The sequence below is a fragment of the Leguminivora glycinivorella genome, chromosome 20 (genome assembly GCF_023078275.1).
Source record: "Leguminivora glycinivorella isolate SPB_JAAS2020 chromosome 20, LegGlyc_1.1, whole genome shotgun sequence".
Lineage (NCBI taxonomy): Eukaryota > Metazoa > Arthropoda > Insecta > Lepidoptera > Tortricidae > Leguminivora > Leguminivora glycinivorella.
Genome location: NC_062990.1, coordinates 10,377,782 through 10,399,757, shown reverse-complemented (window position 1 = coordinate 10,399,757; position 21,976 = coordinate 10,377,782). Strand labels below are relative to the sequence as shown.

General features: G+C 39.5%; 1 protein-coding gene across 1 annotated transcript; it reads right to left on the bottom strand.

Moving 5' to 3' along the window:
• Positions 1 to 182: 182 nt before the first annotated feature.
• LOC125237040 lies at positions 183 to 21,495 on the bottom strand. The gene is made up of 10 exons (XM_048143973.1): positions 21,339 to 21,495; positions 21,048 to 21,263; positions 19,961 to 20,053; positions 19,265 to 19,378; positions 18,230 to 18,443; positions 15,860 to 15,930; positions 12,476 to 12,592; positions 11,654 to 11,716; positions 10,960 to 11,125; positions 183 to 385 (listed from the first exon to the last, which is right to left on the bottom strand). The coding sequence occupies exons 1-10, from the start codon at positions 21,369 to 21,371 to the stop codon at positions 231 to 233; spliced, it is 1,242 nt and encodes a 413-aa protein (XP_047999930.1). The 5' UTR covers positions 21,372 to 21,495; the 3' UTR covers positions 183 to 230.
• Between the last annotated feature and the right edge of the window lie 481 nt (positions 21,496 to 21,976).

Below are 21,976 nucleotides of genomic sequence, written 5' to 3'. Positions count from 1 at the left end.
CTTAAGACATCAATTAAAATTTGTATGAAATTACTTTGCACTCTTGTTTTTATCCACAACTTTTTCATTCCTTTTCTAAGTTTACCAGCAGCTTTTACCAGTTGTTGTGGCGAAAACATTGTTGCCAACTTGGACAGACTAATATTGTTTATCAGTAGGTTCAATAAATTCAAAAACTAAACTTTCACGCTCATCAATATATTTAACTTATACTATTGATACATCAAACTCTACACCATCTCTTCTCCCATATCATCCTGTTCCTCAAAGTCGTCTTGGCCCGGGTCGTGGGTTATGCCGAAGTAGGCTTTCATCTCCGCTATCAGCGTGTCCGGTATTTTGAAGAGGGGGATCTCGGACGAACGGATCACCAGCTTGGCGGTGCCTGCGAATTAAAACAACAGTAAGGGTTGGTAAGAAAGTAATGAGCGATCGATTAAATTCCACATAAAATTTTTGAGAGAGGTCTAGAATCTTCTATGGTCGAAGGATGGAAAGGGCGAGTCGCACAGTTTCTCGTCAGTCATTCACTAGCTGTCGCCGAGCTAATATAAGGAAGAAAATGGACGAATTAAAAGTGCATGTAAGGCATTGCTTACTATATGAATTTCAGTCTGGCCATTCAGCCGCCGAAGCAGTGCGTAATATATGTCAGCGTGTTGCTCCTGAAGTTGTGTCTGAGGCCACGGCGAAACGATGGTTCCAGCGGTTTCGTAGTGGCGACTTTTCATTATCAGATCAACCTAAGTCTGGTCGACCGGTGAAGATTGATGTAGCCAAATTAAAAACCTTAATTGAAGGAGATCCGAGGCTAACGAGTCGTACTCTTGCTACCGAGTTAGGCTGCTCTCATGTCACCATAGAAACACATTTACACGAGTTGGGAAAAAACTACAAATACAGTGTTTGGATACCGCACGAACTTGATAGAGATCAACTAAACCGCCGTGCCGATATCTGCATACAACTTCTGTCTTTTCGCCGCACATTCAACTGGTTGGACCATCTTATCACTGAAGATGGAAAATGGGTCTTATATATAAATCACACACGCAAACGTCAGTGGCTAGCTTCTAACGAATAAATTAATAGTTTAAAAAACACTATAAAACACGCTTTTATAAATGCACGTAAAAGCCAGAAATAAATTATGGATCGTTCAAGTTGTCTCTATTTGTGAGCTGAAGTTTAAAAACTATGTGCTTTTAATTATAATATTTGATTGTAAAAGCGTGGGGCGCTGGAACAGGAAAGACTTTTTGTATAACCACAGAATATATAAGTATAACTTGCTGATAAATCAAATTATGCTATGTTACGGGAAGGAGGTTACACAGATTGACGCGCTAACTGGAGTTGCAGCATGACTAGTAGGTTCTACATTAAACAGTCAAATCAATTAAAAGTCAGTGTTCAAATTAGGTACCAGTTTGTCGAACTCAGACAAAATATGCGCTAGTAGCGAGGAGAGTCTACAGTCACCGACACTTAGAACGCCGCTTTTTTCCGGTAATCAAAGTACAAAAGGGGAAAGTGTCTACAGTGACAGGATGCAGAGTTCTTGTTCGTGGACGAGATATCTTTGGTTCTCTTTGGTAACCCTTAGGCGGCATATGTAAACGTTATGTTCTTATGCAACTTCATTCGCCAGGAAGTTCGAATTAGTATTTGTTTACAAGAAAGTCTTTACTGTTCCAGCGCCCCACGCTTTTACAATCAAATATAATTAAAAGCACATAGTTTTTAAACTTCAGCTCACAAATAGAGACAACTTGAACGATCCATAATTTATTTTTGGCTTTTACGTGCATTTATAAAAGCGTGTTTTATAGTGTTTTTTAAACTATTAATTTATTTTATACTTTTTAGTCATTAACACTTTCGCTACCAAGAACCCGACTGTCGGGCACACCGCTCGTAGAAGCGTAGCCGATTACATGGGTTTCCCCGTATGTAGCGAAAATGTCGTAGCGCCGCGTAGAAGCCCGGTTTCGAAAGTGTTAATAATGAAATAAATACCTTTTAACATTTATACATAAAATTATTTCAAGTAGGCGGATTTTACATGCCATTTGTGGCTTAACGTGTACTTATTGCTAATTGCTACTTAATAATAACTAGCGGCTACCTTCTTATTACGGTATTATCATAAAAATGTTTATACCTAATAAGTTATCCGTAAAAGATAGACAATATAGACATGTGCCATCGCGGACTTTTTGAAGACATTAGAGAGACATACTTTCGCCATACATTGTTTTGAAGCTCTCAGCTAGTGGGATTTTGTTTGACTCGATTAGAAAATATTGTCACATTTCAACTAATTCAAACAAAATTTAAGTATTTCTTTTTTGCCGAGCCCCCCTTTATTTGCACTTAAGGGTCACAGGAAAACCATTACCCAACTTATTTTAAATACAACGTTGATCTTTATTTTATGCGGGGGGCTTTGCCCCCCGAACCCCCCTTTGTTTGCTCTGAAAGGTCACAAGAAAACGCTAACCCAACTTATTTTAAATACTACGTTAATCTTTCTTTTATGCGGGGGGCTTCGCCCCCCGAGCCCCCCCTTTGTTTACTCTTAAAGGTCACAAGAAAACGCTAACCCAACTTATCTTAAATACTACGTTGATCTTTCTTTCATGCGGGGGGCTTCGCCCTCCGAGCCCCCCTTTTCTTTACTCTTAAGGAACACAAGAAAACCCTAAACCAACTTATTTTAAATACAACGTTGATCTTTCTTTCATGCGGGGGGCTTCGCCCCCGAGCCCCCTTTGTTTGCTCTTATATGTCACAAGAAAACGCTAACCCAACTTATCTTAAATACTACGTTGATCTTTCTTTCATGCGGGGGCTTCGCCCCCGAGCCCCCTTTGTTTGCTCTTAAAGGTCACAAGAAAACGCTAACCTAACTTATCTTAAATACTACGTTGATTTTTCTTTCATGCGGGGGGCTTCGCCCCCCGAGCCCCCCTTTGTTTGCTCTTAAATGTCACAAGAAAACGCTAACCCAACTTATCTTAAATACTACGTTGATCTTTCTTTCATGCGGGGGCTTCGCCCCCGAGCCCCTTTGTTTGCTCTTAAGAGTCACAAGAAAACGCTAACCCAACTTATCTTAAATACTACGTTGATCTTTCTTTCATGCGGGGGCTTCGCCCCCCGAGCCCCCCTTTGTTTGCTCTTATATGTCACAAGAAAACGCTAACCCAACTTATCTTAAATACTACGTTGATCTTTCTTTCATGCGGGGGGCTTCGCCCCCCGAGCCCCCCTTTGTTTGCTCTTAAAGGTCACAAGAAAACGCTAACCTAACTTATCTTAAATACTACGTTGATTTTTCTTTCATGCGGGGGCTTCGCCCCCGAGCCCCCCTTTGTTGCTCTTAAATGTCACAAGAAAACGCTAACCCAACTTATCTTAAATACTACGTTGATCTTTCTTTCATGCGGGGGGCTTCGCCCCCGAGCCCCCCTTTGTTTGCTCTTAAAGGTCACAAGAAAACGCTAACCCAACTTATTCTAAATACAACGTTGATCTTTCTTTCATGCGGGGGCTTCGCCCCCGAGCCCCCTTTGTTTGCTCTTAAAGGTCACAAGAAAACACTAACCCAACTTATCTTAAATACTACGTTGATCTTTCTTTCATGCGGGGGCTTCGCCCCCCGAGCCCCCCTTTGTTTGCTCTTAAAGGTCACAAGAAAACCCTAACCCAACTTATTTTAAATACTACGTTGATCTTTCTTTTATGCGGGGGGCTTTGCCCCCCGAGCCCCCCTTTTCGTTACTCTTAAGGGTCACAAGAAAACCCTAAACCAACTTATTTAAAATACAACGTTGATATTTCATTCATGCGGGGGGCTTCGCCCCCCGAGACCCCTTTGTTTGCTCTTAAAGGTCACAAGAAAACGCTAACCCAACTTATTTTAAATACTACGTTAATCTTTCTTTTATGCTGGGGGCTTCGCCCCCCGAGCCTCCCTTTTCGTTACTCTTAAGGATCACAAGAAAACCCTAACCCAACTTATTTTAAATACTACGTTGATCTTTCTTTCATGCGGGGGGCTTCGCCCCCCGAGCCCCCCTTTGTTTGCTCTTAAAGGTCACAAGAAAACGCTAACCCAACTTATTTAAAATACAACGTTGATCTTTCTTTTATGCGGGGGGCTTCGCCCCCCGAGCCCCCCTTTGTTTACTCTTAAAGGTCACAAGAAAACGCTAACCCAACTTATCTTAAATACTACGTTGATCTTTCTTTCATGCGGGGGCTTCGCCCCCGAGCCCCCTTTTGTTTGCTCTTAAAGGTCACAAGAAAACGCTAACCCAACTTATTTTAAATACTACGTTAATCTTTCTTTTATGCGGGGGCTTCGCCCCCGAGCCCCCCTTTGTTTACTCTTAAAGGTCACAAGAAAACGCTAACCCAACTTATCTTAAATACTACGTTGATCTTTCTTTCATGCGGGGGCTTCGCCCCCCGAGCCCCCCTTTGTTTGCTCTTAAAGGTCACAAGAAAACGCTAACCCAACTTATTCTAAATACAACGTTGATCTTTCTTTCATGCGGGGCTTCGCCCCCGAGCCCCCCTTTGTTTGCTCTTAAAGGTCACAAGAAAACGCTAACCCAACTTATCTTAAATACTACGTTGATCTTTCTTTCATGCGGGGGCTTCGCCCCCCGAGCCCCCCTTTGTTTGCTCTTAAAGGTCACAAGAAAACGCTAACCCAACTTATTCTAAATACTACGTTGATCTTTCTTTCATGCGGGGGCTTCGCCCCCGAGCCCCCTTTGTTTGCTCTTAAAGGTCACAAGAAAACGCTAACCCAACTTATCTTAAATACTACGTTGATCTTTCTTTCATGCGGGGGCTTCGCCCCCCGAGCCCCCCCTTTGTTTGCTCTTAAAGGTCACAAGAAAACGCTAACCCAACTTATTCTAAATACTACGTTGATCTTTCTTTCATGCGGGGGGCTTCGCCCCCCGAGCCCCCCTTTGTTTGCTCTTAAAGGTCACAAGAAAACGCTAACCCAACTTATTCTAAATACTACGTTGATCTTTCTTTCATGCGGGGGCCTTTTCTTTACTCTTAAGGATCACAAGAAAACCTTAACCCAACTTATTTAAATACAACGTTGATCTTTCTTTTATGCGGGGGGCTTCGCCCCCCGAGCCCCCCTTTGTTTGCTCTGAAAGGTCACAAGAAAACGCTAACCCAACTTATTTTAAATATTACGTTAATCTTTCTTTTATGCGGGGGGCTTCGCCTCCCGAGCCCCCCTTTGTTTACTCTTAAAGGTCACAAGAAAACGCTAACCCAACTTATCTTAAATACTACGTTGATCTTTCTTTCATGCGGGGGCTTCGCCCCCCGAGCCCCCTTTTCTTTACTCTTAAGGATCACAAGAAAACCCTAAACCAACTTATTTTAAATACAACGTTGATCTTTCTTTCATGCGGGGGGCTTCGCCCCCCGAGCCCCCCTTTGTTTGCTCTTAAATGTCACAAGAAAACGCTAACCCAACTTATCTTAAATACTACGTTGATCTTTCTTTCATGCTTCCCCCTCGAGCCCCCCCCTTTTTTCTGTTCTTATCTTCCGGCACCATCATCAGGCCTTGAAACCTAATCGTAGTCATAGTTCATTACAAGACTTTTCTAAGAAGCCCAAAAACAGCTATGATACGATGTTCCATCATGTAGTTCCAGTTCATATCTTCCGGCTCCATCATCAGACCTTGAATTCTAATCGTAGTCAAAGTTCATTACAAGACTTTTCTAAGAATCCCAAAAACAGCTATGATACGATGTTCTATCATGTAGTTCCAGTTCATATCTTCCGGCTCCATCATCAGACCTTGAAACCTAATCGTAGTCAAAGTTCATTACAAGACTTTTCTAAGAAGCCCAAAAACAGCTAATGATACGATGTTCCATCATGTAGTTCCAGCTCATATCTTCCGGCTCCATCATCAGACCTTGAAACCTAATTGTAGTCAAAGTTCATTACAAGACTTTCCTAAGAAGCCCAAAAACAGCTATGATACGATGTTCCATGATGTAGTTCCAGTTCATATCTTCCGGCTCCATCATCAGACCTTGAAACCTAATCGTAGTCAAAGTTCATTACAAGACTTTTCTAAGAATCCCAAAAACAGCTATGATACGATGTTCTATCATGTAGTTCCAGTTCATATCTTTCGGCTTCATCATCAGACCTTGAAACCTAATTGTAGTCAAAGTTCATTACAAGACTTTTCTAAGAAACCCAAAAACGGCTATGATACGAGGTTCCATCATGTAGTTCCAGTTCATATCTTCCGACTCCATTATCAGATCAGCTCAACAGTACCATATTATTGTATTGTCATCGGAACTACATATAGCTGCCAATTTTCATTACGCTACGACTCCTGGAAGATGGTTAAATTAGCCTCCGCAGATTCCATTACATACATAGTTACATACACGACGACCTAATAAAAGCGTGTTAAAAAGGAATAGAGGCACCAAAAACAGAGCCTCACCCGAAAAAAGTTATGCTGTCCGTTTGGTGGGATATTCATGGTATTATTCACTGGGAACTCCTACCAAGTGGAATGACTGTTACCGCATCAGTATACTGTAATCAGCTTGAAAATTTAAACCAAAAAATCTGTCAGAATCGTCCACAGCATGCTAAAGTTTTTTTCTTACACGACAATGCTCGCCCACACATTGCAAAAGTGACTCGGCTAAAGCTATTGGAGCTAGGTTGGAAAGTGATACCTCATCCACCGTACTCTCCAGACTTGGCACCTACGGATTACGCATTAGGGTGGAGCGAAAAAACACTTTTCTGGAATTAGCAAACCTAATAGTTATCAATCAATGCCCCCTTAGTCTATGAAGCCTTTGTGCAAATTTTCAGCTTTTTAAATCAACATCTTCTGCCTCCGCATTAGGGTTGAAATTTTGAAAATCTCATAGAAACCTAAAAATTCAACATCATCATCATCATCATTCCCTTGCCCTTTTCCCATTATTTGGGGTCGGCGCAGCAGATCATCTTCCTCCATTTCTCTCTATCAGCCGTCATTTCCATACTAATACCTTTCACTCTCATATCGTTGTTCACACATTCCATCCATCTTTTCTTAGGCCTTCCACTACCATTGTATCCATCCACTTTCATATTTACCACTCGTTTTATAACATTGCTTTCATCCCTCCGCATTACATGCCCATACCATGCTAATCTACTTCCTCTCAATTTCTCTGTCACTGGCGCTACTTTCAGGCTTCCTCTTATATACTCATTCCGAATCCTATCCAGTCTTGTCACACCACACATCCATCGCAACATTCTCATTTCATTCACATGCAGTCTTCTCTCATCATTCGTCTTGGTGGCCCAGCACTCACTTCCATACAGGACGACAGGTCGGATAACTGATTTATAAATTTTCCCCTTCAGCCTGAGAGGCATTCGGGGATCACAGGTTGTGCCTGTAACCTGTCGCCATTTCATCCATCCTGCATTAATCCTGTGCTGAACTAACCTAAAAATTCAACATTCAGATAAAAAAAAAATTTCGGCAGTATTATGTTTAGTATATGTTATTGATACATATCATTATGAGAAACTACAAAAAGTTGCGAAAATAGCGTCAAGAATCGCCAAAGTTTGTCTAGTTTCAGTACATTCGCCAAAATAGCCGCTAAAATACTGAAAATCGGCGATTTTTAACGCTATTTTCGCAATTTTTGGTAGTTTCTTGTAATAATATGTATCAATAATGTATACTTAACATAATACTGCCGAAAAACATTTTTTATCTAAAAGTTGAATTTTCAGGTTTGTATGAGGTTTTCAAAATTTCAAACCTAATGCGGAGGCAGAAGATGTTGATTTAAAAAGCTGAAAATTTGCACAAAGGCTTCATAGACTAAGGGGCATTGATTGATAACTATTAGGTTTGCTAATTCCAGAAAAGTGTTTTTTCGCTCCACCCTATTACGCATTGTTCAGATCGCTAAGCAATGCCTTGAATGAAAAAAAGTTCGATGATCAAGCCCATCTACGACAGTACATAGCTGAGTTTTTTGAATCTAAACCTAAGAACTTCTTCGCCGATGCTATTCATTCTTTACCAGAACGATGGAGACAAGTAGTAGATAACGAAGGCCATTATATTTTTGATAAATGATTAAAATAATAAATTAAATAAAAATTACAATATTGGTTAATGATTCGCTCATTACTTTCTTACCAACCCAATAAAATGTAAATGTAAAATGGCGTTGGGCTGGGCACTTATTGCGCTACTCTGACCGAAGATGGACCATTGAGGCAACAAAATGGAAAGGTCCACCAGGAGAGCGGCGCGAAGGTCGACCAAACAGACCGTGGGCTGACGATGTAATCCAGGCCGCAGGGAAACAGTGGATGACGCTAGCCCTAGATAGGGACAGTTGAAAAGAGATGGAGGAGGCAATGAGGGGTTCATCAAAAGGAAAGAAGATACGACAAGAATATATTTGGTTGTATGGCTTTTTTATTTATTCATTTATTTTAAGTAAAATGCAGGTAACAGTAGGAATAACGACTGAGCGCTGAATGTGAACAGATTTGAAATGGCGTGTGAACCGAAGTAAATAAATGTCTACATCTTGAAAACTATAAATCCTGGCTGTTTACTTCTAAGACGAATATTCTTAGAGAATTAAATGACGAATATTTTGTTCTTAGACAGTTTTGTTGTAACTTAACCTTAACTTGAAACGGCCTGTGAAGAGCCTACAGCTACGCTTTAAAGACAAGTATTATAGACTATTTAATGAAGAATATACTGACCAACATTACTTCATCCATAGCAATAAGACTGCTATACATTGCTGTTTACATCTTGAAAACTATAAATCCTAGCTATTTACTTCTAAGACAAATATCGTAGAGAATTTAATGACGAATATTTTGTTCATAGACCCTTTTGATGTAACTTGAACCATTTTTCAATGATACGTTTGTCCCGTCCATAGCAATAAGACTGCGATACATATTGGGTGTTCATTTTGACGTGTGAACGAGCCTACATTACTGTCTAAAGCTTGAAATCAATAAGTCCTAGACATATCCTTTAAAAACAACAAATGTAGAGAATTTAATAACGAATATTTTGTTCATAGATAGATTGGTTGCAATGTAACACATGTAACTTAACACTTTCATTGCTAGGCCAAAATCAAAGTCCTTCGCTGAATGCTGGCGTAAATACAAACATATATATAAGACTCCCCCGTGGAGTCCAATCGCACACACTCAACGAACTCAATGAATAAACAACGCCGCACGCTGAGTACTCCGCTGTGGAGTTCATTTATTTCTATGCCGTATGCTAGCGACTCCTCTAGGGAGTCCAGGGCTGTCACAAAGGACAAAATTCGCCATGCATGCATTTAGTTTGCAAAGTGAACATAAACAATAAAATCCCACGGTAAGGAAAATAAGGCTTGTGTTATGGGTACCAGGCGGCGATGTTTTCGGCGACCGTTTCATAAAGTTACAATTTACAATGTCACTGTTTGCGTCTCTTTCTATCCAATGTGTTAGATAGAGAAGGAAACAGCGAAATTGCAAATTATAACTTTATAAAACGCGACCCTGTACGTACATTCAGTTAGGTCATTTTTTAAGATTAAGAAAATATCGGTCGATTCATTCATTTCAGTAATCTTTAAAAAATATTTAAAAAAAACATTTAAGAGAATAAGATTTAATATTCCATTGTTAACGTTATGTAGAAGAAAATGAGGAAAATATGCAAGCTTTTAAATTGTTTTTCTTAAAAAAAAGCACGATTTTTCTAATCCTAAAAAACGAGGTAAAGTGACAGCCCTGAAATATCGTAAGTTTCGTAAGAACTCGCTACAGGAGTCGGATAGCATGGCGTTTAGTCATCTATAATTATATAGTACGAACTCCTCTCGGGAGTCGTGTCGCATGTGGACATAGTTTAAGAGAACTCCACGGTGGAGTTCTTAGCAATGAAAGTGTTAACGTATTATCAATGATACCTACGTACAGCCACTTTACAACCATGTCAAAATGACAAGCAGTAAGAGATTTCTTACAATCTGATTTATAACGTCACTATGACATAGTTCTACAGTGGCCTAGGGTTGCAATTGGTTGACTGGACCTTAGTGCGTTTTCGCAGTATCCGATCCGATATCGGATGTCGGATCGATATCCCATACATTACAGGCGCCATCTTGGATTTTTTCCATTGAAATCATTCCGACATCCGATATCGGATCGGATGTGAAAACGGCCTTACGGTCACGAAACGGCGTGTGAACCGAACAACATTTCAATCACAAATCCTATTGAGATACGAGTACTTTATAGACAAGAATCGTGCAGAATTTAATGAAGATAATACCAGGGGCGGCTCACTCCGCGATTCTATCGCCGCGCTACAAGTACATGCTGGCGGCCGCGAGTTCGCGGCCTACTCAGGGGTGGCGCGCGTTCTCACGGAATGCACGTTCGCACTTTCTATTGTTACTTTACGTCGCGAGATTTTTTAAGCGATGTCCGCGTGTGTAATGGCTAATAATACTTAGTTAAATAGACATATTGAATAAAATAAATACCATAGGACATTCTTACACAGATCTACTACTGATAAGATCACACGGAAAAGTTCATTAAGGCTTGTGATGTTGGAAATTGAACAAAAATATATAAACACAGTATATATACCTAGAAAGTACCCAAGACTTGAATATAATAGTATAACATTTTATGTGAGTATTAATTCGTTTGAATCCATAGGTAACCCTATCACCGGACGCCGCGCAAGTGCGGCTCGTTTCTTTGTAAGAATTTTGTAGGTATTTAAAAAGGCGGCATTTCGTGAACATCAAATCAGTGGGCCTTCTGTACTTGTACTATTATATATTTTGTGATAATACTGACCTACGTTTGTCCCGTCCATAGCAATAAGACTGCTGTACATACTGGGCGGGATGTTCATTTTGATCAGGTTGAACATGCGGTCTGAGCGCTGGATGTGAACAGCCTTGAAACGACGAGTGATCGGCGTCATCATATCTTTGGATGGCAGGAATGGCTCGCCGTAAATCTGTAATTGGATAATAATCATTTTCTCACTTAAAATTACAACATCAGAATATTATCAACACAAAATGTTTTCGTTTCCGGGAATTCCTAACCGAAGAAATTTCCAAAAAAAAACGACTTCCTCGAGACTGGCTATGAAAAATTTGTGCAGTTTTATTTTCCCTTAACTTATATTCTTTGCTTTTAGTGTTTTTGGGGATTTTTTTGTCAGTGTTTACTGTCTTTACTGACGATCTTTAATCAATTATTATTATTCTACTACAATGAAAATTACAAAGTTATTTATTTTACTGTATTTGTCGAGTTTGCGACAGAAAAGTTTTAGCTCCCTGAGTACATTTTCGGAAATTTCCGGGAATGTTTCCGATAGATTTCTCTTTTCTCGGGAAAATATCGGGTACGGCACATCGCTGCAGTCGCTGTAAGCAGCGGCGGTGGTCGATCCTAATTCATATTGTTCCCAATAAGGTTGTGTTTAGAAAAAATGGTTGAATTAAGATACAAACTTTGTAAATATTGATCAACTTACCCTGACTCGATGGAATGGTGCTTTCTCGGGCGTCAGTCGTCTTTGGATGGATTGTTTGATAATCTGAAAATTGTAAAATCATAGAATAAGTAACATCTAGTATAGAAATATTAGAAATAAAGTCGTATAGAAAATAAACTTCCTACAAATCGAAGTATGACATTGGGTCAGGAACGAAATTCAAAATTCAAAAAAATTATTCAGCAAATAGGCACTTTTACACGTCACAAACATAACATAATTTTTATATTTGAATTTGAATTACAACTGTATAACGCAACTACACGAATCGTGATGGCCCTTTCTAAAGCATAGTACTATCCCTTTCGAGACTTAAGAGCGTGCGACTTTCAATCCGGAGGTCGCGGGTTCGATCCCCAATACTCGTGCCAATGAGTTTTCCGGAACTTATGTGCGATGTCATTTGATATTTGCCAGTCGCTTTTCCTGAAACTGGACTAATCCCAATAAGGCCTAGTTACCCTCCGGGTTGGAAGGTCAGATGGCAGTCGATTTCGTAAATCTAGTGCCTTGTACTAATCATGGGATTAGTGCCATCGCGGACCCCAGGCTCCCATGAGCCGTGGCGAATGCCGAGATAGCGCAAGGAGGAAAATGAAAATGAAATATTTATTTTTCAAGTATGCATATTACAATGCGCATATGAACGTAAAATGAAGCTACGCCGGCTCTAACCCTACGCCTCGAGAAGATTTCACTCCCCTCTCAGTTGGGAGGGGGTATCCACTATGGGACCGGCGGATACCCCCCTCTCAACTGAGGGGGGACTGAAATAATTGTAATATGAGGATGACGACTCACCGAGGGTAAATGCAACGCCATGTTTTTAAGTTCCAAACGCACTTTTTTCCTCGCAGCATCTTCTGGTGTGTCCATCTGATGAGTTTGGGAGTCCAGGTGTCTCACGTGCTCTAATATCTGAAATTAAATCATTACATCATTATATAAAATAAATAAATATTATAGGACAATCTTACAGAGATTGGCTGAGTTCCACGGTAACCTCAAGATGGCTTGTGTTGTGGGTACTCAGACAACGATATATACAGCCTGTTTATATTGAATTCCGTTAACTTTAAGGGAAGGTTCTTTAGATGAAATACAATTAATTTATCTATAAAACTCTTATGGTTACAGAGTTATTAAAAAAATTAATATAATTACTGAACACGTGTGTGACGGCCTTTACCACTACCTAATGTTATTTGTTTTGACATGTGCCGTCAATCACTTGACGCTAACTTGAATGTTATCCTTAAGGGTCTCTCACACTGATTAATTAATTTATTATGTATGAAAACGACGAAAAAATTTTGTTTGCGAATTTAACTTAAAGTGATATACAGCGTGGTTCCTGTTACAGGTCAATTCACAAGAGCTGGCACGAATGGAACGAATGTTTGAATGAAAATATGCATGTGTGTGACAGATTAACCAATAAAATGGTGGCTCTTGACAGGTGTCACTCACACAATCAAAGTTTCGTTCATTTCATTCGTGCCAGCTTTCGTGAATCGACCTGTAATGAACCTAATAATGTGTCGAATTTAACGGAAAACAAGAAAAACACGGTGTATAATATACAAATACTTATATACATAGAAAACAGCCATGACTCAGGAACAAATATCTGTGCTCATCACACAAATAAATGCCCTTACCGGGATTCGAACCCGGGACCGCGGCGTAGCAGGCAGGGTCACTACGCGCTAGGCCAGACCGGTCGTAATGTAATTTTATAGTGGTTATTGATTTAACTAACGCGATTTGCAGTCATACTTTATACTAAACGAGACTTTCGCGTAACACTTAGGTACTTTTATATTTGCTCGACGTTTCGAACGTGACATTACGTTCGTAGTCAAGTCTAGCGAGGAATTGCATCACCATCTAACTGCGCGGGGTTTTAGAACTACCCGCACGTTGATCCTGATCAGAGGATCGAGTATTATAGAGAATTACTGTCGAAGTAAAATGTGTAATCACAGTGCATAGACTGCCATCATCTCTTGACACAGGCTTAAAACTTTTGAACCTCAGTTTTGACAATTTAGCCCATATTCTTAGATTCTTAGCTTGATATGTTTTAAAATGTCAAATATTAATATTAGCGCCATCTAGCTGAGCGTACCCCAAAGGTGTAATGTCACCGTACCTTTTTGTGTATGGTACTGAGGTACGTTTTTTTCTTAGACTTTATCTGTCTATACGGAGTTATATATGTCTTTGATCCTGATTAATTCACTGTTAGAAGATCACGTTCGAAACATCGGGCCTAATACGAGGGCTGATTGGAAAGTTCGCGACCTGACCATTAAAAAAAAAACTTAGTTTCTTTTTTCTGCCGTCATTTTGAACTGTCATTATTTAGTTGTCATCCCGCGAAATTTTAATTAAATACAATATTTTAAAATAAGTTTTTCCTCTCATTTAAAAATACGTGTAAGCAGTTTTTTCACAATGGACAATTTGGAGCAACGTGATGTAATTAAATATCTTCATAAAAAAGGATTGACTGCGAAACAAATTTATGAAGATATGCAGTGTACATTAGGGCAATCCGGTCCATCATATACGATGGTAAAAAAGTGGGCAGCTGAATTCAAGCGGGGACGAGTCAGTATCGCAGATGACCCTCGCTCCGGGAGGCCAACTACTGCGACCAATCCAAATAATGTGGCAACTGTATGCAAAATGATAATCCAAGACCGACGGTTAAAAGTGAGAGAAATAGCCGACATCGTAGGCATCTCCTATGAAAAAACTCAAAACATTATAGTTAACGAATTAGGGTTTTCCAAGGTGTCGGCGAGATGGGTTCCAAAGCTCCTTTCAGTGGAACAAAAAATCACTCGTCTAACAATTTCACGCGACTGTCTAGACCTGTATGAAGCTGACCCTCAAGACTTTTTGGACAGATATGTTACTATGGATGAGACATGGGTCTACCACTATACGCCCGAGACTAAACAGCAATCAAAACAGTGGGTTCGTGCTGGATCTCCGCCACCCAAAAAGGCAAAGGCCATTTTGTCGGCAAATAAAGTTATGGCATCAGTGTTCTGGGACGCAAAGGGTGTAATAATGGTTGACTATCTCCAAAAAGGTACTACTATAAACTCGGACTATTATTGCGAACTTTTACGTCGATTACGTCGACTTTTACGTCGGCTTTGAAAGTAAAAAGGCCTGCCGGCGAATCATGCTGCCAATTTTATCACTTATCCACGTGGATAAAGCATCCGTCACGCTTCAGCAAGTATGTCAGTGTGAGAGTGACAGATGTCTTATCCACGTGGATAAGTGATAAAATTGGCAGCATGATACGCCAGCTGGAGTGCTGACAAAGAAAGTTCTTTTCCACCAGGACAATGCACGCGTGCATACGTCACTAAAGTCAATGGCAGAAATTCATAATTGCGGGTTTGAATTATTGCCGCATCTGCCTTATTCACCCGATTTGGCACCATCGGACTTCCATTTATTTCCAAACTTAAAAAAACACATGGGTGGTAAGAAATTTTTGACCAACGACGAGGTCCAAGCTGAAGTGGATACCTATTTTGAAGGCCTGGAGGAATTTTTTTTTAAAAGTTGTATAATGGCTTTGGAATCCAGATGGAATAAGTGCAAAGACCTTAACGGGGACTACGTAGAGAAATAAAAATATTATAAAAAAACTTTGGTTTTGATTTCATATTTAAGCCGCGAACTTTTCAATCAGCCCTCGTATAAACGTTAGTGCTAGACGATTGTCCCGTTTAGTTCTAAACATTAATCGTCATTATTAATTTATTCAAATTCAGACTTCAACATGATTTGAATAATTAAAAAAAAAATATATATATATATATTATAGGACATTCTTACACAGATTGACTGAGGCCCACGGTAAGCTCAAGAAGGCTTGTGTTATGGGTACTCAGACAACGATATATATAATATATAAATACTTATATACATAGAAAACATCCATGACTCAGGAACAAATATCTGTGCTCGTCACACTAATAAATGCCCTTACCGGGATTCGAACCCGGGACCGCGGCGTAGCAGGCAGGGTCACTACCGACTGCGCCAGACCGGTCGTCAAATAATTTCAACATGATTTTAAATTTTGTTTCAAAGCGGTACATTTTTGACGTCATTGGTAAATGGTAATGCCTTAAACAACATTGTTCGTACCTTCTTAGCGATCTTCACAGAGTATTTGTCTGTCACTGATCTGATTTTATCGAATGGGACGTTGTCAATCACTGTAAAGAAGGTAAATAATATTTAAATTTAGTAAATATTAGGTAAATAATATTTAGTAAATATTAGGTAAATAAAAAATAAACAAGATTAAAATAATCTACATTTTAATAACAAAACTATCATGAGACACTGACTGAGTTATTTGTTATACAAGGGAGCAAAGCTGTATTTTAACGCCGAGTGTGGAATTGAAAAACGAGTAAGTGAAAGGATTCTATAGTTGAAAGAATGGAAGATATAGAATATTTCTGGTTCGAGAATAGAATCCTGAACTTGCGAGTTTTTTAACACACGAGAAGTAAAATACATTTGCACCCGAGTGTAACACAAAACTTTTCCCTTCACTATAGCGAGGAAACTACAACGCAAAAAATGCGTTTATCACTGCTTCCAGTAGTTCCACAGGTGGTAAATCATCTTTATTATTAGATTCACCTACTTTTATCAATTTTAAAGCGGATAATTTGACTTTATTCAAGGTCAAATTACTTTACCCACCAGTGGATAAAATGCGTTTTACCCGCTGGTATTAAAGGACAAAACACGTGTTTCCGAGCTACTGAGGGGAAAACATATAACCCAGGTCCCTCTAGGAGCATTTTCATTGAGCTCGCACGATGGTGACCCGACGCAGTCTGCGGGATGCAGCTCTCCGCAACCGATTAAAATGCTCCTCATTACGGAACAAAACATGTCAAGCGATTTTTCGGTTAAGCGATATTTCGGTATCGGACCCGGTTTATATGTTTACCCCCTTATTCATAAACGTTCACTAAAGTTATCAAGCCGTAAAGTTCGTTTGTCCCTTTCTATCACACCAATACGTCGGAAAGGGACAAACGAACTTTATCGGCTTGATAACTTTAGTGTATACGTTTATGAATAAGTCCGTTGATATCTACTTATCATGTTTCTTTAGGGTCCCCCCACATCTAGCGTCTCGCGAGCGTCGCGTCGGGCCAACTGTATGGAAAAAGACGCCGCGTCGACGCGGCGTCGACGCAGCGTCAGGCTTTGCCCATACAGTTGGCCCGACGCGACGCTCGCGAGACGCTAGATGTGGGGGGACCCTTAGGTATATTAGCTCTTTTACATTCCTTGTAGCATGGGACTTTTACATCTACATCTCCATTCTCCGCTAGTTTCGTTTACAGAACTTGCAACCCCAAAGAGTAAAATGACATTTAAATCACAGAAATTCCTCTTGCAACTTATAGGTTGGGTAATTCCATATAACATAGTAATGTACGCGACCAATTATTTTCATGTTTCTTTATTTATGGTGCAAATTTAAATATCAACATGTCTAAGGATTAAAAGTAAGCGTATCTGAGCAATTCCCGAAAAGTTTGTACAGTCAGCTGCAGAGAAAAGTAGACCCCATTGCATACAAATTTGTATGGCAGGGGGTCTCCTTTTCTCTGCAGCTGACTGTACATTTAGATCACGTCTCCGATTTTGAAAAAAAATTGGTAGGTCCATGATGCTGAGCAAGATCCACTAGGTTTCCCAAAATGTCCTAGGTTGTTTGTATGAAACCTTCCTTTTTTGTTACTAGTTTTCTATACATTTTCGGTAACAAAGCTCAGCATCATGGACTCTATCAGCCTACCAATTTTTATCAAAATCGGAGACGTGATCCAAATGTACAAACTTTTCGGGAATTGCTGATCTAGAGATAAAGAAACTTTAATTCGAATCGCAAATAACATGCAATGAAGTCACTTACATTACAGTTACGTGGAACTTCCCGGTTCATCTGTGAGTCCCCAAAAAGTATAGTGATTTAACTGAGTTACTTATAAGTATGTCACTCACTGTGTATCTGTGGGCTAACGACAATCAAATCGGTCCTGGCCAACCCATCTTGGTCTTGAAGCTTATGTAGTGTAGACAGGACCATTTATAAATCCCTAAAGAGTTTAGTGAGCTATATAAGAGAGGAACTTACCATGTGAACAAACAAACTAATGGCTTTTCAAGAGTTAATACTTCGTCGAACAATGTTCATCAAATCTATGAGTCTGAAAAGTTTAGTGAGTTACTCACTATGTATCTGTGGGCTAACAACATCAGATTGTTCTCAGCTAGTTCGGTCCTGGCCAACCCATGTTCGTCTTGCAACTTATGTAGAGTAGACAAGACCATTTGGAAATCCCCGAAGAGTATAATATATAATAAAAGCATCTTACCATACAATCTAGAGTTAACCACAAGTAAATACTTCGTCGATCCATGTTTTGCCGATCTGTGAGTTTTCAAAAAGTTTAGTGAGTTACTTATAAGTCAGTTACTCACTGTGTATCTGTGGGCTAACAACAATCAGATCGTTCTCAGCTAGATCGGTCCTGGCCAACCCATTCTCGTCTTGCAACTTATGTAGAGTAGACAGGACCATTTGGAAGTCACCGAAGTGTGGGTGCAATTTCCGGTAATATCCACTCAGTTTGAAGCAAGTTGTCGACGCTTCTTGGTTGGTTTCCATTATGGTTTTGAGGCGCTCGAATATTGTCTGTGGATTTTAATAATTGTTAAACACTTACCCTCATAAACGTACACTAAAGTTATCACGCCGATAAAGTTCGTTTGTCCCTTTCTATCACCCCAATACGTCGTAAATTCAATCTTTCATTCCATTTAACTACTCCGTTATATTTTTAAACTTCTTATTATCAGAAACGTCTGCAATCGATGCCACTAGGACTTAGAATAAATTTAGTTTTTTCTCAAACATGCAATGAAATATTGTCTTTACGTTCCTTAAAATGGGCTGGGAAGTATCGCTTTTTGGGCGCAACAACTCGAGAGGACTGTAAAGGGATTTCATATTATTTTTTAGGCCTAGGCCTGCAAAGTAACTTTTTTTTATAAAATATTGTCCTTTAGAGCATTTTTTTTTATTTCATTGTATGTTTGAGAAAAGCACTATACATGCCTCGGCGTGAAAACGGATTCCCGGCCTCGTATCCATATCCATATATACCCACTTGGCCGGAAATCCTCATTTTCCCGGCCTCTGATGTAATGTACTATTATTTTATTTTCTTACACAGGTTTTTACATCAATACATACGACCGGTCTGGCGCAGTCGGTAGTGACCCTGCCTGCTGCGCCGCGGTCCCGGGTTCGAATCCCGGTAAGGGCATTTATTTGTGTGATGAGCACAGATATTTGTTCCTGAGTCATGGATGTTTTCTATGTATATAAGTATTTATATATTATATATATCGTTGTCTGAGTACCCACAATACAAGCCTTCTTGAGCTTACCGTGGGCCTCAGTTAATCTGTGTAAGAATGTCCTATAATATATATATATTTTTTTATACATACCCTCGAAATATTTTCCAGGAGCTTGTTGCCCGGCGATTTGCGGCTGAGATTATACAGCCGAGTGTACTTCGACTGAAGCTCCGTAATTATCTCCTTGTGCGTTACTATCATAATCTGAAAATCATACGACATATTAAAATAACAGGCAACTATGTACCTATAAACGGTTTCATTTAGCTTATAAAGTTATTATTTTATATATGACGAAGCCTGTTGCGGATATCATCATTGGTTTGTTTGACGAAACATGTTGTTGATTTGGATTTGTGGCCACCTGACGAAGCCTGCGTTGCGGATGAATTTTCGCATGGGAGTAGTGTTAAGTACTGTTTTATTTTAAGCTGTGGTCCCACACTAGGCGAGGCCTGTGTCGTGGTGACCGTTCTACAGGAATTTCTACATAATATATTTAGGGGTATCCTATCCTTTAGACAATTATTACATTACAAAAAGAAAAAGAAGCAAAAATATTAAAATAAAAACATGCAAAGTTCAAACTAAACTAAAGACAATATAAATATAGTGAAATAGTGATTTATTAATTTCTTGTCCAGTCAAAACTTTGGAGGGACATTTGTACTGAAAAACGTCGTAGGATACACGTGCGAAAAGGAAAGTCGTAACTCGTGTCGATTTAATTTTTTGCCACTTGTTTCGATCTTCCTCTTTTCTGGACTTGTGTTAGTCAAATATTACCTGGTCGGAACCCGACACAACACCTCCAGGGCGCTTCTTAGGGGCTCCTTTCTTGTTGGCTTTGAGTTTTCCGCTGGCATTGGCAACAAATGCCTGTAAAAGTTCAGATTAAAAATAAAATAGTTTAGTTTATTTATTTCATAAGTATTCTATGTTAAATAAAAAATTAAAAAGTGTTTTATTCTAATTGCAAGTATTACAATTTTTTTACATTCATTTTTATTTAATTATTCCATGCATTAGACCCTTTTTAGGTGAAGGCCTCCTCCATCGATTTCCACATGTCCCTATCTTTGGCGATTTGGATCCAGTTTGGGCCAACATGGGGCCAACAGACTTTTTAATATCTTCGTTCTATCTTGTGTATTGGTCTGCAGCTGCGACTTTTTATTCATTTGTACCAACATTATAAACTATTCTATGTTAACCTACCTATATGAGTTTACATTATGATTGTAAATTAAGTATAATAATTTGGCATGCAATAATTGGACATACTTTTTCTCTATTGATTTAATAGTTATTTGTTATACAAGGGAGCAAAGTTGTATTTTAATGTCGAGTGTGGAATTGAAAAACCCTTGTTTCACATTATGAGTCATTATCATCCACCTCCTTGCGTTATCCTGGCATTTGCCACCGCTCATGGGGGCCTGGGTCCGCTTTGACAACTAATCCCAAGATTTGGCATAGGCACTAGATTTTACAAAAGCTACTGCCATCTGACCTTCCAACCCGAAGGGTAAACTAAACGTTATTGGAATTAGTCCAGTTTCCTCACGATGTTTTCCTTCACCGAAAAGCGACTGACAAATATCAAATGACATTATGCACATAAATTCCGAAAAACTCATCGGTGCATGCCAGGGTACGAACCCGCAATCTCAGGAATGAAAGTCCGTACTTACCACTAGGCTACCAACACTATAATATGTACATTTAAGTATAACCTTAACATCCAGACTTTTACTCATAATATTTGTAAAGTGTCACTAGGAAGGTCCACCTCTCATCCTGTAGTTTATCATCATGGAATTTCAGTAGTTTCATTATAATTATTAAAAAACAAGTATTTTAATACACTTACCTGGGATACATATTTCGGTATGATAGCTTTAAGTTTAAGCTGTCTATTTTCTGGGTTCTTATTGATCAGTCTTAGGATCTGTATTCGATCATACTGACCGGATAGTAGTTCTATATAAACAGTCTTCTTAATTTTGCTATCCAAGTTGAAAAACAGCGTCTTGAAGTCACAGGGGATGTCGTGCATGAAATGGTCCCTAACCTTCTTCAGGCTCCACTGAAAATGTAACATTAGTTTTTAGAAGTTAAACTGTTTTAATGATGTTTTAGTTTTTATGGTTTTTTTCTTTACCTGGCGCGGAATTCCTTGAATAGCGATATTCATGGCTGATATAAGTAAGTTCAAATTTAATATTATTCAGTTGCGGTAAAATATTACAGAATAAAACTGGCTAACATTAAACCGCTACAACTCCAAGCCCCAGCCAAGCGCTCAGTCAGCTCAGCTCAACTCAACTTGTCAATGTCAAATTAAGCTAGGAACACACTACGCGGACGTCCGTCGTAAATCGACCGCGACCGCGACCGATCAGTGTGCACAATGAATGAAGTGATTAACATTATCATCAAATTGCGTGTAAAATTGTCACCAGCAGATAACAAACACGTCTTCATAAAGCGACGCTGTGCTTTCCTAAGGCACATAATATAACCGTTTTACATAACAATAAAACGATTATTATGTGCCGAGAGAAAGCACAGCGTCGCAGGAAGTTTCTTCCTGGTGAAGTACGCCATGACAAGTCTAAAGCTAGGAACACACTACGCGGACGTCCGTCGTAAAACGACCGCGACCGCGACCTATCAGTGTGCACGGAACAAAACATCCAGAGAGCCAGATTTCGATCGGACGTCCGTGCGCTCAAGGCCACGTCCGCGTCCGTCGACCGATAGTTTGCACGGTTATATGTATTTCCATTGTCCAGATTC

Bases quoted from the DNA above. Each gene is read 5' to 3' on its own strand.
- LOC125237040 (XM_048143973.1), bottom strand. From the start codon at position 21,371: ATGAATATCGCTATTCAAGGAATTCCGCGCCAG. The intron at 19,379-19,960 runs GTAATATTTGAC...TATGATTTTCAG, and splicing joins TTGTGTCGGGTTCCGACCAG to ATTATGATAGTAACGCACAA. The intron at 11,717-12,475 runs GTGAGTCGTCAT...TACAATTTTCAG, and splicing joins TGGCGTTGCATTTACCCTCG to ATTATCAAACAATCCATCCA.